Genomic DNA, 15,312 nt, shown 5'->3' with positions numbered 1-15,312 from the left:
ACGCCTGGCAAATACGTGCATTTTAGAACGCTGTGTTTTGCAGGGCGGGGGAGGGAGCACCATCTCCAGATGCTGAAGACCTAGGAAGTAAGAAACTAGTACTTCGTTTCACCTATACAACTGCTACAGTACTGGCTGCGAAGCCTCCCACCACTGTCCTAAAGAAATATTATTTCACGTAGATAAAGCAAATGTGCAGCGTTTGTGTATTTGTGAGAGGCTGCAGTGTTCCTGAAACAAGACCAGGAGGGTTATTTGGCAACCTATGGGTGGGGGGTCTCTATCTTGAACTTCCTGGCCTCCAAGGCTATCTTGGGTCTGTCTGTTCAGGTAATATGCCCAGGCTTTCTGCCCAGATGGTCTGAGTTGGTGAGAGCATGGTCAGAATATTCTCTTTGCTGCAAAATTAGGCAGATGCATCTAATCCCTTCGAGGAATTCTGTACGTCAGGCAGGGAGAAATAACTTTGCACTCCTTATGGATAATTAAACATTTACATACGATGAGCTTTGTCCACATTCATGGGCATCTAAAACCACCCAAAGGAAACCTGTTTTCAGAAGCTGCAGAGACTAGTGAAGGCAGCCCGATGCCCTACGTCTGGATACTGTGCCGGCATCTCTGGAATAAATGCTCCTGGCAAACACATTCGTCTCAGACAAACAGCCTTTATTATTAATACTGCCTGGCCTCCGGCAGCACTCCACGGCATCCGAAATGGAGCCCCATTCTTGGAAGCAGACGAGAATGATTGCAGTCAAAGCGTCTGCTCAGTCGTGTCCATCTGTTCCCGTCACCCAGCATTTGCAGGGCCATCCCCAGGCCTACAGAGAGGTGCCCGTGCTGGCCCCGTGTCTACGTGGCCCACGTGAACGCTGCAGGAAGGGTTGCCCGTGAGGATGTTGTGGCTGTACGACCTGCACCCGGGGCCGGGGCGGGACCCCTTCTGCAAACGTGCGGAAGCTGCCTACCCTGAGAAGCTGTCTCTGGTCAGGCTCCCGCTGCAGCGCAGGACGGTTTTGCTCAGCTCAAACAGGACGTCGTGCAGGCTCTGCTCCTCAATCTTCTTGGTGGTCAGCTCGAGCAGCTGCGTGCCCCTCCTGAAGAGCTTGCAGGCGTAGCAGGTGGCCGCGGCCGTCTCCATCTTGTCCCCGGTGAGGACCCACACCTTGATGCCGGCCTTCTGCAGTGCCTCGATGGTGTCCGCGGCTTTCTCCTGGAGCCTGTGAAAGTGGAAAATGGGCAGATGTGGGCACTGAGACTGACAGAGGTCTCCAAGGGCAGGAATGTCTAAACATAAGCTGTGGAAAGAGTTTAGCTCCTCAGAGGCAGAGTGCATGGTGCTGCTGCCTCGTGATCCTACCCGGGCCGTCCCCAAAGCTACGATTAGCACTCTACAACAACACGCTTCATCACACCCGGCAGAGAGCTAGCAATGAGCTTTATGGGGACAGCGGCTGCCACGCACTGCAGTCTGGCTGGGGCTTGGTGCTGGGAGAGGCTCGCGAGCAACTGTATAGCCCATCATAGCCAAGAGGACAAAGGCTCACGAAAGGAAAACGCAGCGGGGACACGAGGTGGTCGGTAGTCACCAGCATCTTCTGATGTGCACGGCAGGCCGACTACAAAGGACCGGTGGCCTGGAGCTCATCACGGGCAGCCTTGACTCCACGGCAGCGCTGGGATAGACCCTACCACGCCATCTTACTCAGGGAGGACCGAGGCGCGCGAGGTCCTGGGGCAGGCGTGCTCCGACACGGCCAGACGGTCTGCTGGGGCCGCGCACGCTCCTGACTCCTGTGTCTTAGGGCCTTCGTGTGGGGAGGCGTGTGAGGTGCTGTGTCTAGTTTCTGTGAGGTGCTGTATAAAGGTGTGGACTCAAGTCTAATTGTGCTAACTTAGATTCTAGGAGGACTTCCTAGCAGAAACTGTCAAGCTCATAGGATCACAGAACTGTGGAGGTGGGGGAAAAATCTCCAATTCTAAAACATTTTGAAAATGAATCTGAGGCCCAGAGGGGTTTGCAAACATGCTGGCTAAGGGCTGCAAACGTTGACTCGTACACGCACAGCACCGAGTAATGCTGCCTGTTCACTAGACTGGTGCCTAGTGTCTCCCCATGTTCCGCATCCCAGCTCTGGCCGCGGGGACTCTAACCAGTGCTCTGGGCACACGTGTGTTGGGCCTCCCGGGCCACCCTCGCTCACTTCTGCTGCCCTTGGGGGCCAGGATAACCACAGACCATTTCCCCACGGGCCGAGCCAAAAGTCTTCAGTCCTCCCTGCCCCACTGCGAAGACTACAAGCCCTTTCTCTGGAGGTGTGAGGAGAGCTGATTGGCAGCTTTTCCAGTTATAACCAATAGGTTTTACAATGGTCTCCTTGATGAAGTTTCTTCAAAAAGCAATAACAAAGATGTTTAGTTATGTACAGAGGAGGAAAGGGAGAGGGGAGAAGATGACGAGAGGGTGAACTGGCAGCAAGTTTAGAGATCAGACGCCGACTGCTCTCTAAAGGGCAATTCACACCGTGTCCGGGCCATTCACACCATTATGGGAAAACGCTGACTCTGCTTACCGTTTTCCGGGCAGGTGTGATTCAAGGCACCGTATCTGTGGACGGTGGAATAAGCCCTCCCACTGTGGCCCCTCAGGATGTGACAGCACGGGTGCACTGGGCATGGCCCCCTTACCGGTCCTCCACGGCCGTGGCACCCAGCAGGATCAAGTCCTTCTCTATCTGCTCGTAGGCTTCCGCCAGCTTCTTCTCTCGGTCTTGGAGTGCCACCTTGGCGGCCTGCAGCAGCTGGCACGCGCCTTCGTACTCTTCTGGGACGAGCCTCTTGTAGGCCACGCACAGGGTGCGGAGCCCTTCCTGCGGAACACACACACGGCCGCGTGAACCCAGCGGGCTCCCTCAATAAGCCCTGGCCAGAAGAATGAGGAACCGAGGGATAATGACCCACCTGCCCCCAAGGGAGCCAGCCATTTCCAACTGAATTATTAATGTCCACATTAAACGTGAACCATCATTATGGGACATACACTTTTCATGCTGGGAAGCCTTGAATGACTAACATAAGTCAGGGTTCTCATACCAAAAGACAGCTTTTGCTTCTTGAGTTTGGCAAATGAACCGTTCAGATAATAATTTGCAGTGTCACGGTAAACATCTGGTATTTCTACAGGGGAGCTCGAAGAAAGGTTTGAACTCTGCACTCCTATAAGACAGTTTGAATTCAGTACTACCTGACCAAGAGGTGCTGATCAACCTTGCTGGGTGCACAGTAAGAATTTAAGAAGCAGGTCTACACTGTGATCCTAATCCTGGATGACACCACATGCCAACACACAGGCCAGCCAGCAGGGTGGGAGTGGCACGGCCTGAGATGGAGGGAGCCCTGACCCCCAGGACACTGCGTGCAGCAGCACAGAGCTGACGCCTGCCACGCGTTCCCCGCTGCTCCCAGCTGCAGAGCCGCAGTCCTCCCACAGAAGCACCTCGAGTTCTGGGAGAACACTGATTTTGAAAGAGTTCCCATTCCTGGTATGACCTCCCACATGTGACCGGGACCCGCCACACTCTCACGTCTCAGACTCCAATCCATCCAAAGGGCATAACCACCCTCAGGCTACCGGCTCTCACTGCCCCCGGAGCCCTCAAGCAGAGGAGGGTGAGCCCAATGAGACGTGCGAGCAGAGGTGCTGGTGTTCTGTGCACGTCTCGGGTTCTGCTCTCCAGGAACAGTGAGCACGGTGAGAAGCCATGCCATCCTCCCAGGGCCTACATGCAGCACTTGGGCCCCGTGGTGCTCCTCCCCACCATGGCACCGGGCTGCATTTCCAGAGTAGCTCCAGAACTTGGAATTAGCGAGAGGTGAGCAGACGCTTCCAGAAATAAATAGGTGCTGGCTTTTAAAAGTAGATAGTGGACGGCCTCTCCTGGTTACAAGGGACAGAAATGGCTTTCCGCATGCCTCCTGCGAGTACCCCTAAAACTGCATGCTGCACACACATCACCATCAGAAAAGGAAGCCAAAAAACACCCTGCAGAGGAGCCGCAGACCACAGACCCCCATGGGTACGGCTGCTGTGTCCTCAGCCACATACCAGCAAACCAGACCCAGTGGGGTTCACCCAGAATGCAAGGTGGGTCGACACACGGAGGCTAATCACAGGAACACGTGGCTTCCTAAGGTGAAGAAAAACCCATGTTGTCACCTCAGCGGAGGGGAAGCAATGACACCCAAGGCCTTCTAACACAAAACTCAGACCTGGGTCTCGAGGCACTGCCTCTCAGCCCTCAAACCACCACAGGGCCCTCCGTACAGCCCCGAGTCTTTCAAGAACGGAAAGCAGGACACTACGGAGACACAGGCTGCCCGTGTGAGAGCAGCACGGCTCACAAGAGCCAAGTCATGAAAGACACTAGGTGACTGCCAACAGTGGAAGAGGAGACGCGCACACGCACTAGCGGAGCTCCTTAGCCAGAGAAGAGCCGAGGGCGTCCCTGTGGGAAAGCAGAGGAGACCAGAGAACCCATGCTGGGCGAGCGCCACCCACAAACCACGGGCCCGCGGCTGGTGCACAGTAACTTAGCAAGACACCATTTCAAAATTAAAAATGTCAAAAACGGGCTGAGAGTAGAGCTCAGGGTACAGCGTCCCTGGCTCAATCCAGGAAAGGCGGGCAGGCCTGCAGGCACGTGAACAGACCCAGAGAAGAAGGCTGGAGGCTCTTTCCTGCAGACCAGGATCAAGACCAGGAGGCCAGCTTTGACACTCACTTCTAGTCGGCAAAGTCCCAGAAGTTCTACTCAGAGAAATTAGGTACTGCAAGGGGACAGGAGAGACACAGAGAAAAAGACCTACTGTGCACAAGGTGCAAGGACCATGACCCGAGGGTTCCCAGGAGGAGAGGGACTCGCTGCTCAAACCAGCAGGCGCCACACAGGTTGCATCTGCTTTTTCCAATAGCCTCCAAGTGGAAACAATCCGAATGTCTATCAGTGGACAGATGAACAAATAATCTACGGTCCAGCCAGACAGTGAACATTACTTGGTAATGAAAAGGGGATGAGCTACTGAACATACACCCACAGGCATGAATATTAAAACAGCTGTGTGCAGAGAAGAAGTCAGGTAAAACGGTAAGCTTTTAGTTTCACTGATTTAACCCTAGAAGGTGAGAATCAATCTTGAGTGAAGCACGCACCGCAATGGCCGTGACGGTGGAGGAGCAGGCAGGGAAGGGGATGTGAAGGGCAAGGGGCAGTCAAGCTGACCTACGTTTACATTCTTAACAGGTACAGGTACATGTGTGTAAGATATCTCAATAGAACTTTTTAAAAGACAAATCTACTTTAAGCACAGATATAATTGCAATGGACACAAAGACTACTTTTACTTTCTCAAAAAACAGAAGTGTTTCTGAGTAAGGGTGAATCCTCCAGAACACAGAGAAGTGTGAGCAGCGCTGGCGTGCCCGCCAGAGCCCGCCGCGGGTACACCAAGACAGTGACCCTGCAGGAGAAAGCTGAGCCACACCTGGGCACATGAGGTTCCAGAGAACGGCAGGGTGTCATTCTGTGCCAGCCCAGCGAGCCCTCCGCGCCACAGGGTGCCACTAAGTGAGCAGTGCCCAGGGAGCGCAGCGGGCGTTGGAGAAGGCCATGCTAGACAGGAGCCGGGAGCACCCGTCTGCTCCTCATGGCAGGGACGCCGGCCGCGAGGAAATGACCTGTCTCCTCAGGAGAACAGTCGTCAGGTTCCTGGCAGCCGAGAAGCCTCCTGGCACGACGGGGGAGAAACGAGACCCTTCCTGGCGGGCGGGCGGGCAGCAGGAGACGGGGCAGAGCAGCCTTACAGCCAGGAGCCGGGGAGGGGAGAGGGCCTCACCACCGCGTTGCGCTCCACTCGGGATCTGATCTGGTCCACCTTGCCTTCGATGACTCTCGGAAATATGGAAGAATCGGCTCCTTTGCAAAACAAGTAAATTTCCCCTATCAAGTGAGAAAAAAGAAGGGACACTGGGTTTGATGACAGTACGAGGAAGACTACATTGGTTATCCCGCTGCTATTATTAAAAAACAGAGAGGGACCGGATCTGAGGCCATTTTAAAGAAGACTTGGACAGACAAGTTAACATGCTAAAGTTAGGGGAAATAATCCAGCCTGCATCTCATTCCAAAGCCCACGTTACTCCTGCAACCCAGAGCGAAGTCAGGAGCCGGGCGGAACGCGGCTCTGCGTATCTGACCTGCCTTCTCTCTGGTAAAGACAAGTCAGGAACAGAGTTGGGACTAGGGTGGGTTTCTGATAAACAGATGTGCGGCTGAGTCAAAGGGGCTGCAGGCATTTAAGGCTGGACAGTGTGCACGAGACCCCCAGGGCCGGCACTGCGTCCCACATCAGCAAGGCCAGAGGGCGCTGTCTGCTCTCCCACACCCCGGGCACACCCCAAGACTCTGAACACATCTGTCTACATGTGTGTGTTTCTCATTCCTCGGGATGAAAACAGCTTCCCTTCCAGATAAGCCTGGGAGGCGGCGAGGCACAGCGGCGGCTCTGATGTGACAGGGACAGACTCCTGGTGCCCGAGGCCCTCTGGAGCAGGCTCAGGCCTGAAGCGCGTGGCTGCGGCCACGGCACACTCTGCCCTCCAGCATGGGGGCTGCAGGGCTGGAGGAAGGGTGGCCCGGCCTGCGGCGTTCCCAGCTCCCCAGCGGGATGGGTCCCTCGGGCTCCTAATGCTGAGGGACCTGGAAGTACTTGGGACCAGATCTGGAGGGTGTCAGGCCCTACAGGTGACTGTCCATCAGCAGCTCTCCAAGGTGGGGCTCGAGGAGGGGCACAGCCCCGGGCTGACCAGGCCTGCCATCGAGGCCCATGGACCCTGCGGTAGACCAGGAGCCCACCTTGCCTTTTCCCAACGCCCAGGAGTACTAACTCAGGAAAATGTCTGTGATGGGGACACAACTCCTGCTTGCAGAGGCCACAGCCAAGGCTGATCCCAAACAGTTCGGGGTGACCTGGCCAAGAAGAGGGGGGATGTGGGGCAGAGCCAGCTGGGGAGCAGCCATTGGGGACACTGGAAGCCCCGCACCAGACAATGCCGGCAGGGTCCCTGTCACACGCCGCGGACGGCAGGAGCTGGTGCACCACCCAGGTGGACCTCGCCACTGAGTCACCACAGCCAGTAGCTGGGCCACCGTGGAACCTGGTGTCGTGTTCGCCTGTGTTGGCCCATGGTATGCTGATGCTGGCGTGTGGCTGAACTCCCCAGTTGACATGTCTGCACGTGGCCGGGGTGTAGAACACCACTAGCCTACATGTGGTCAGGTGAGCGCAGCCTCGAGGTGCCAGGATGCGGCAGGTGACATCCAGGGCACACGAGCAGACAGTGCTACAGCAGCACAGACCTGCTGTCCAGGTCTGTGGACAGGAGGGAGGCACACAGGGTTCCATGACTGGACATGTGGGGATCCGATGACCAGCAGTCTGCACACTCCCAGCTCTGTGGCGGTCCTGCCGGCCGCTCCGGGGCTCTGGGGAGTCAGGGATGGAAGTTGGAGGGTAAGCTCAGGTGGGACGAGGCCTCTAGCTGGCCTCCCACTACTAGCTCACGGTGTGGAAGGCCATGTGTGCCGGTTGACACAACCATCATGGAAAAACAGGGCGGCAGTGGGCGCCTCCGGGCCAGGCAGCACAGTTCCTTTCTGGGCTCCTCGTGAGCCAGGCACTGTGTCTACACCTGTGCCTCACTGGGTGGGAGACGTCACACAGGTCACGCTCCTCTGGAGAGAGGCGCAGACTTCCTGTTCTCAGCCTTGGGGATTCCGGGAGGTGCGTCCTGTGGAGGGACAGGTGTGTGGAGCAGGTCTTCCCGAGGCTGCAGGCAGCCCATGCCAGCTGCACCCATTTCCAGAGCAGAGCCCAGAGAGGTGGGGCCGAGCGCCAGGGTGGCTCCTGGCCTAAGTCTCCCTCACCTGGGAGGTGGGAGCCCAGCAATTAGAGCACATCTCCAGGGACGCGCTGCAGCTTAGAGAATAGCTGTGTAATTAAACATTCCAACTTCTTCTACAGTTAATTGGCTTGGGGGCTGTCCGGCGGCACAGTGGCCTCCTCTGCAGTTCCTCGGGGCCGGGAGGTGTGTAGGTCTGTGGACAGGTGTTCTGAGTCCGGGCCTGGTCCTGCCCGGGCCCACTGCGTCACACGGCCACCCTGGTGGCTCAGAGCGTCGGTGGCTCTTGAGAAGGCCCTTCAGCGCCAGGCCAAGAGGGGCGCCTTCAAGCAGGCTCAGGCAGGCCTCACCTGGCAAGGCTGACCAGGAGACTGGTGAACTCCGCCCTCTAGTGCCTTTGTTCTGAACGATTAGGGGTGGCTTCCAGCAGCAATGTGGTGTCCCTCCGGTGGGGACACAGGCAGTGTTAGTACCAGCACCTTGAGCCCACTCCCAGCCACAGCACCCTGAGCCTGCCGTAGGGCTCCGGGGTCTCTTTCTACTCATTGGAGACGTATGACCTTGGTGCAAGTGTCCTGCTGGGCCCGCTCCTCCCTCACACTGAGGCCCCTCCTGGGGCGATGCTGTAGGGCTCAGTGGGAACTGGCTCAAGACACACGGCAAGTTCCCGGCAGCCACAGGGTCCTCACGAGGCTGCTTACCAACACACAGAGCTAGTCTTTAGAAGGCAACTCATAGGATTCTGCAAAAGGTCTACCGCCAGCACCCTCCCACGGCTCCAGGGGTCTTGTGAAATAAGAGACGCTGGTCCCAGCCAGAACATCACGATGGCTCTGCTTAGGCGACAACACACTCCTGTTCTCTCAACATGGGCACTAGGAAAACTGCCGGTGTGAAATCCCCATATTTAGTCCATTTAGTTCAGGGTAGCAACGGCATTTGGGGGAGTACCAACATTTCCCCAAGAGCCAAACATGGCCTGGCAGTGTCCAGCTTTAGAAATGACAAAATTAAGCCCTGCCCCTCGAGACGCCACCGCTCTGAGCCAGATCAAGTGCCCTGGACTCAGGTTCCCATGGCGCGCTTGGCGGGGCAGCGGTGGGCTGGGTGCGGGGCGGCGCGGCCTCTGCAGTCACGCAAGGACAGGCGGATGGCTCAATGGGGACACGCGGGCGGGCGTCACCTGGAGCCGCGGGCAGGGAGAGGCTGTGACGAGGGCCGTGTGGGGTGAGCGGGGAAGGACACACAGGAGGCAGAGGGAGAACACCTAGGGCCAGCGCGGGACCATGGGCACCCTGCGGATGCGAGGGCCTGGGCAGGTAAGGGGCTTGGGGAGGAGGCGCAGAGGACCTGCCATCCGACACTATGACCGGCAGCTGAGAGGGAGGCCAGGCCCCGAGCAGCCCTGGAGCAGGTGACGGGGAGGAAGCTGGCCGGGAAGCAGGCGGGCACCTATGGACGAGAGGACAGCGCCTGCAGCCGTGTGGACCAAGGAGCAGAGGCGACGGCTCCGGGGCTGGGTGTGGCCACATCCACCTGTGCAGGGGGACTCTGCGGGGAGGGGGTACTCGGGAAAGGCTGAGGACCTTGGGAGGCCTGTCGGCAGTGGAGGGACGGCCGAGGCAGGGAACGTTCCAGAAGAGGGAGGAGCCGCCAGGGCAGGCCAGCCTGGGGCTGAGTGTGGAGGAACAGGAGTAAAGGCAATGCACAGAAGTCACACGCAAAGGCCAGCCAAGGCATGACGCCAGCGGTCCCACTGTCCACGCCCAGCGTCAGGACGCAGAAGCAAGCCAGACTGTGGTTCTCACATGCAGGTCCACTGCTGGGCAACCAGCCAGGAAACATAGCTCATCCTGTTTAGCGTGTGACCACGCAACAGGGACATCTGCGAAGCACAGCACCTCTCCTTAAAACAAGGCTGTGCAAACATATGCCACGGAGCAGAGCAGGGACGCCACCAGAGGCACGAGGAGGACCCAGCTCCACCCCAAGGAGATGGACCACCATGTGTGTGGGTCTCAGCCAAGTACGTGCTCCCTCAGTGAAACAGGCTTTGTTTCTTTAGACAATTGAGGGCTTATTTATACTTTAAAAAAGAGCAGGGTGTGGTGGCACACACTTGTAATCCCCGCACTTGGGAGGCAGAGACAGGAGGATCGCACAGGTTTGAAGCCAGCCTCAGCTACTTAGTGAGGCTCTCAGCAACTTAGTGAGACCCTGTTTTCAAATAAAATATAAAATAGGTCTGGGGTATAGCCTGAAGTTTTGTAGAAAGCCCCTGGGCTCTGTCTCCAGTACCACATACACACACAAATAGAGAAATGGCTTTTAAATCCTAAATTGTTGAAGCTCCCCTAGAATCTGACCATCAGGATAAAACCACCACCCTGCAAAACTTTAAAGTTTCTACCTGTAGCAGACTTTACGATTACACTCATTCTCCTTCGTACGGAGTCAAAGCTCAGAACGTCCAGCAATTCAAACCTGCAAAAGACAAGGGAGCTGTTTTGCCTTCCTTGAGCCAGTTCTGAAGCCGGGTGACTGCTGACCCTCAGAGGGAGCACTGTGGGGTCTGGGCTCCAGAAGACGCCTGCACTGCAGGAGGTGCAGTGGGGGGACCTGGGTCCTGTCCCCAGGCTAAGAGGCCTGCCCATCCCCATTCCCAGGGGAGCCTAATTTTTAAAGGGAAATTGAAGTCTGGGTGTTTGGGCCTCTCCCAGGCCTGTTTGTACAAGCTGTGGTCTTGTAACCATTCGGGCACCTCCCGGCCCAGAGGTGTTCATACCTTACCCCAGGCAGACCTCAAGGTCGGCTCTCCTCCCAGAAACAAGCAATTCAACACCAACTGGTCACTCAAAAGCATAACTGCAAACTTCTCAGGGGACACTGTGCCCCATGATCTGAGACTTCATGCCACTCACAGGGATGGCTGCTCACCCCTCCCCTGTGGAGACCAATGTGGCCTGGGGAGGTCGGAACATTCTAGAAGTCTTGAGAATGTCCTCAGTATAGACCAGTTTGCAGGTGAGTTAACCCACAATGTATCTGTTGGGAGGTGTCCACCACAGGCTCAGGGACCTCCCGGCTTGGTCCCCAGCTGGTGGTGCTGGTGGGAGGTGGTGGGGACCGGAGATCACTGGGCTGCCCTGGGTCCTTCTCCCTCTCGCTGTGCCTCCTGTCCACCCCGAGCTAAGTGGCTGTGGCCAGCACTCCCTTCCACCAGGACGCTCTGCTCCATCAGGCCCAGAACTAACGGAGCCAGGTGGCCATGGACCGAAGCCTTCACACCTTGGGCTGACACACGCGCCTCCTTTTAGGTTGATTTTCTCAGGTTATTCTGTCACAGGGATGATCCCTTCTTCAGTAAAGGCCAATCTACATGTTCGCGGACAGCCATCGGGTGGGGCGGCCCGAAGGCCCCTGAGCCTCTTCCCTTCCTCTGCCCGGCCTCCAGATGGCCCCAGGAGGCTCCTGGGAGGAGGTGAGCTGGCCCGGGGAGAAGGCAGCGGCGCACCTTTCGATGTCGTTGTCCCTGTTCAGGATCTCCATGCAGTTGTCCTTCAGCCGCAGGTACGTGAAGCCCAGCCTGCAACCGAGAGAGCAAACCGGGGCTTACTGTGAGGCGTGGACGTCCTTCCCCCATGGAGCACTGCTTTACAATATTCTGACAAAGCTTCCTTTTGAAGAAGAAACACTTTCAGTCAAGCAGCGTGAGCTGCACTCTAAAGCCAGGACAATGTAAAAGCGACTTTCCCACCGTCTCACGCAGTACCCCAGCAAAACACATCTCCACTTGCCCCCACCCCAGCGGCGAGGCCTGGGCCCCCTGGTAATGGCTTTAGAAAGATCGAAATCCCTGTTCTACAACATATTTACCTAAGGATAGGTGGCTTTTCTAGTTGTTTGCAGAGAATACAATGTCAGACTGAGAAGGAATGTAGAAGCTATCTACTCTGGCTTGAATGTGTCCCCCTAGGGTGCCTGGCTGGGAAATCTCAGCCCCCAGGCAACAGTGTTCAGAGGTGACAAGGCCAGGAGGTGCTGCCCTTGTGAATGAACCAAGGGAGTCTGTTCCTCAGAAAAAAAGTCCTGCCCTCGCTAAACCTCTGCCATCTCACGAGGTGGCACGAGGACTTCTCAGGTTCCGATGCCTGGCTCCCGCTGGTGCCCTGTACAGACAAGACACTGCCTGCCCCTAGACAGCCATCCCGCTGCACTGACAGGCACCTGGGCAGCAATGCCCGTTCCCCTCCCCAAGGCTGAGAGCCTATAGCCCCCAGGCCAGGGGCCCTGCCTGGCCACTGGGCTCCAGGAACTCACAGCCCAAGTGGGCGAAATACCACCATGGTGACGGGCTGGGAGGGGTGAGGGCCGGCCCAGTGGAGCTGTGAGGACAGCCTGGACAGCCCACCCCGACTTCAACGTGTGACAGAGTATGGCAGAATCCTGAGCGTGCGTATTCCAAGAAGCACTACACCTGGCCTTGGGCAACGTCACCTGCGTGTGGACTCACATTTGATGAGAACCACGGGGACACCGCGTGCACTGTGTCTACTCAGGTGTGCACAGGGAAGCACCTTGGCTTAGAAAACTGTGAACACTGTTGGTCAGGCACTTGAGAGTCGTTTTCCTACCACTCTCTTGGTTATCTGGAGGGTGCTGTTTCAGGTAGGGACACAGAGGGCCTTACTGTGACATGGGGATCATGAGCTGGGGATTCCAAATGAATCTCCCTGATTTGAAACTGTGCCAAGAATCTGGGGTGTTCAAGTATATTCCTGAATTTGCTTAAGGTGCTGGAGCTCATAAAGCAGCAAGAAAGAATGTCCTCTGAGCCAGGCGTGGTGGCGCACACTTGTAATCCCAGCATTCAGGAGGCTGAGACCAGAGGATCGTGATTCACTGACAGCCTCAGCTACTTAGTGAGGCCCTCTGCAACTCAGTGAGACCCTGTTTCAAAACAAAGAACAAAAAATAGGGCTGGGGGTATAGCCTGGAGGTAGAATGCCCTTGGGTTCCATTCCCAGTATGAAAAAAAAAAAAAAAAAAGGCAGGCAGGCTTCTGATTTGGACTTTTCAGATGATATAAGAGGCACACAGTGCTCAAGAGGACACAGAGATGTGGGGCAGGCCGGCGGGAGGCCCAGCGCCCCAGCTGTCATCCTTCACATGGGTGCGCCTGGGGAAGCTGTGGACAGTGGGCCTCGGTCCCCTAGGATCAGGAGGGAGAGATGTCCAGGGATGTGTGGGTGGTGCCAACTGCTGGAGACTCGCTGCTCACCAGCTCTGAGTATCACACTGCAGATGGCGGGAGGAAGCGGCTGTCACGAGCCGTGTAAGGGCTCACTGCTGCTGCGGACAGCGAGACCACGCCAGCAAGGGTCCAGAGCCCTGTCCAGGCACAGATGCAGCCTGCCCTGCCACTGCTTACTCCCTGGCACCCCGACACCCAGCGGCCCGACCCACCTCTGCACGCCCTCCACCAGCGCCACCTCGTCGGGCGAGGATGATATGTACACACAGGACTTCCCGGAGTCCGGCGACTTCCCGGGGCCGTCCACCTGGTCGTCGTCTTTCACCTGGACGGTGTGGCAGAGACAGAGAGCCCGGAAAAAGAGTTCCTCGCGCTCCTGTCAAAACAGAGCGTAGAATGGAGGGTCCCTGCAGAGTGCTTGGAATGGCAGGGTGTGATCGAGAGCGGGAGGGACCCAGGACCTGGGGGCGGCTGTGCAGGTCACAAAGGGCTGAGGCTGCATTCACTCCCACACTGCCCCGGCACCCAGGCTGACTAAGGGCAGCAGCAGCTGGTAAGAAGCAGCATCTATTTAGCACAACGTCAGGGCGGTGGAGGGACGGTGTCCACTGTGCTCAGGACAATGGCGAGCCGCTGCCCGAGCCCGGGGATCAAGGGAAGTCACGACCACGCCCTTCGGCGGGCTCCAGCACCACACCACACCTGACCACTCCCTCAATGAAGTCCCGGGCTGTGCTCCCCGACACTCCGAGGGTAGGGGGCACTTTCCACAGGGCAGGAGCACACACACGCCCCTCCTGGTGGGGCTGCGGCCTACCCTGCTGCAGGCGCCGGGAGAAGAGTCGATCATGTCGATGCCCGAGGAGTTGGGGAGGACCTGCCCGTTGCAGATGACGTGGGGCACGTAGACGTGGCCCTCGATGCAGCACTCCTTGAATTCCATGTTGTTCTCGGTGAGGGTGCCCGTCTTGTCTGTGAAGATGTACTCCACCTGTGGGTGTGCACACACATTAGGAGGCGGGGTGCCCAGGGGTTCCCCGCTCCCTCAACTGCAGCAGAAAGCTCGGAGGGAGATGGGGCGTGCACTCTGAAGCCCTGGAGGCCAGGCTCCTGAAACCACAAAAGGTCTAGGAGACAGACTCTGAACAAGTGAAAGGACAGTTCCAGAAAGAAACCAAAGTACAGAGACACATCCGGGTGGGCACACGGGCACCGTGACAGCTGCCGGAGCACAGAGACACATCCGGGTGGGCACAAATGCACCGTGACAGCTGCCGGAGCACGGAGACACATCCGGGTGGGCGCACGGGCACCGTGACAGCTGCCAGAGCACGGAGACACATCCGGGTGGGCGCACGGGCACCGTGACAGCGGCTGGGAGCTGGGTTCTGGGCACCCAGTGCTGTGCACACAGCCCCAGAGCGGGGCTGAGGTGGGTGGGCCGGTTGTGTGTGTGTTGAGGCTCTTTGGGGAACAGGCTCTTATGAGCCCACAGCAGAAGGCGCCCTTTCCACCTTGAGCCTGGCTTTACCAAACACACTGTACATACATAGATATGCCATGCTGATAACACGTTAAAAAACAGCGCTGCTGTTTGGATGCCAGCCCAAAGCCCCAGGAGCAGGGGCCTGAGGCCTGGGCTGCGTCCAGCGGGTGGCTCATGGGCTGGGTGGTGTCGCTCAGCAACCACAGCGTGCTCAGATGGCCATCTGAGCATAATGCTCGGGCTCCGGCAGTGTGAGCGGCTCCTAGACACCCTGGGTCAGAAAAGGAACCCTTGACAATCAAAGACAGGCTTTCCTACAGAAGACAGCACGTGACCTAGAACAAAATACTATTAAAACTCAAAACCACTTCTTAGAAGGGTGAAAGGGTAACACATGTTCAGAAGTTAGACCGTCTTGCTTAGCTGCTGCTGGACAGGTGGTGTATTGCTGGTGGCAACTCTCAATAACAAGTTGCATGTAACAGACACAGTGCTCTAGCATGAAACAGACACTGTGCTCTAGCATGTAACAGACACTGTGCTCCTAGCATGTAACAGACACTGTGCTCCTAGCATGAAACAGACACTGTGTTCCTAGCATGCAACAGACAC

At 57.1% G+C, this 15,312-nt stretch overlaps 1 protein-coding gene across 1 annotated transcript in view; it reads right to left on the bottom strand.

The window, feature by feature from the left end:
- Nucleotides 1-15,312, bottom strand: part of ATP11A (ATPase phospholipid transporting 11A) — a gene marked incomplete at both ends in the record, with an annotated part of 108,240 nt that overhangs the window by 14,845 nt on the left and 78,083 nt on the right. Inside the window, 7 exons of the mRNA XM_080719882.1 lie at nt 972-1,223; nt 2,692-2,873; nt 5,896-5,999; nt 10,371-10,444; nt 11,475-11,546; nt 13,427-13,590; nt 14,032-14,205. Coding sequence (XP_080576008.1) covers nt 972-1,223; nt 2,692-2,873; nt 5,896-5,999; nt 10,371-10,444; nt 11,475-11,546; nt 13,427-13,590; nt 14,032-14,205 — 1,022 coding nt within the window. The remainder of the gene's footprint in view (nt 1-971; nt 1,224-2,691; nt 2,874-5,895; nt 6,000-10,370; nt 10,445-11,474; nt 11,547-13,426; nt 13,591-14,031; nt 14,206-15,312) is intronic.

The sequence above is a fragment of the Muscardinus avellanarius genome, assembly GCF_963383645.1.
Source record: "Muscardinus avellanarius genome assembly, chromosome: 2".
Taxonomy (NCBI): Eukaryota; Metazoa; Chordata; class Mammalia; order Rodentia; family Gliridae; genus Muscardinus; species Muscardinus avellanarius.
Note: the sequence above shows the minus strand (reverse complement) of the source record. Positions and strands in the feature narration are given on the sequence as shown.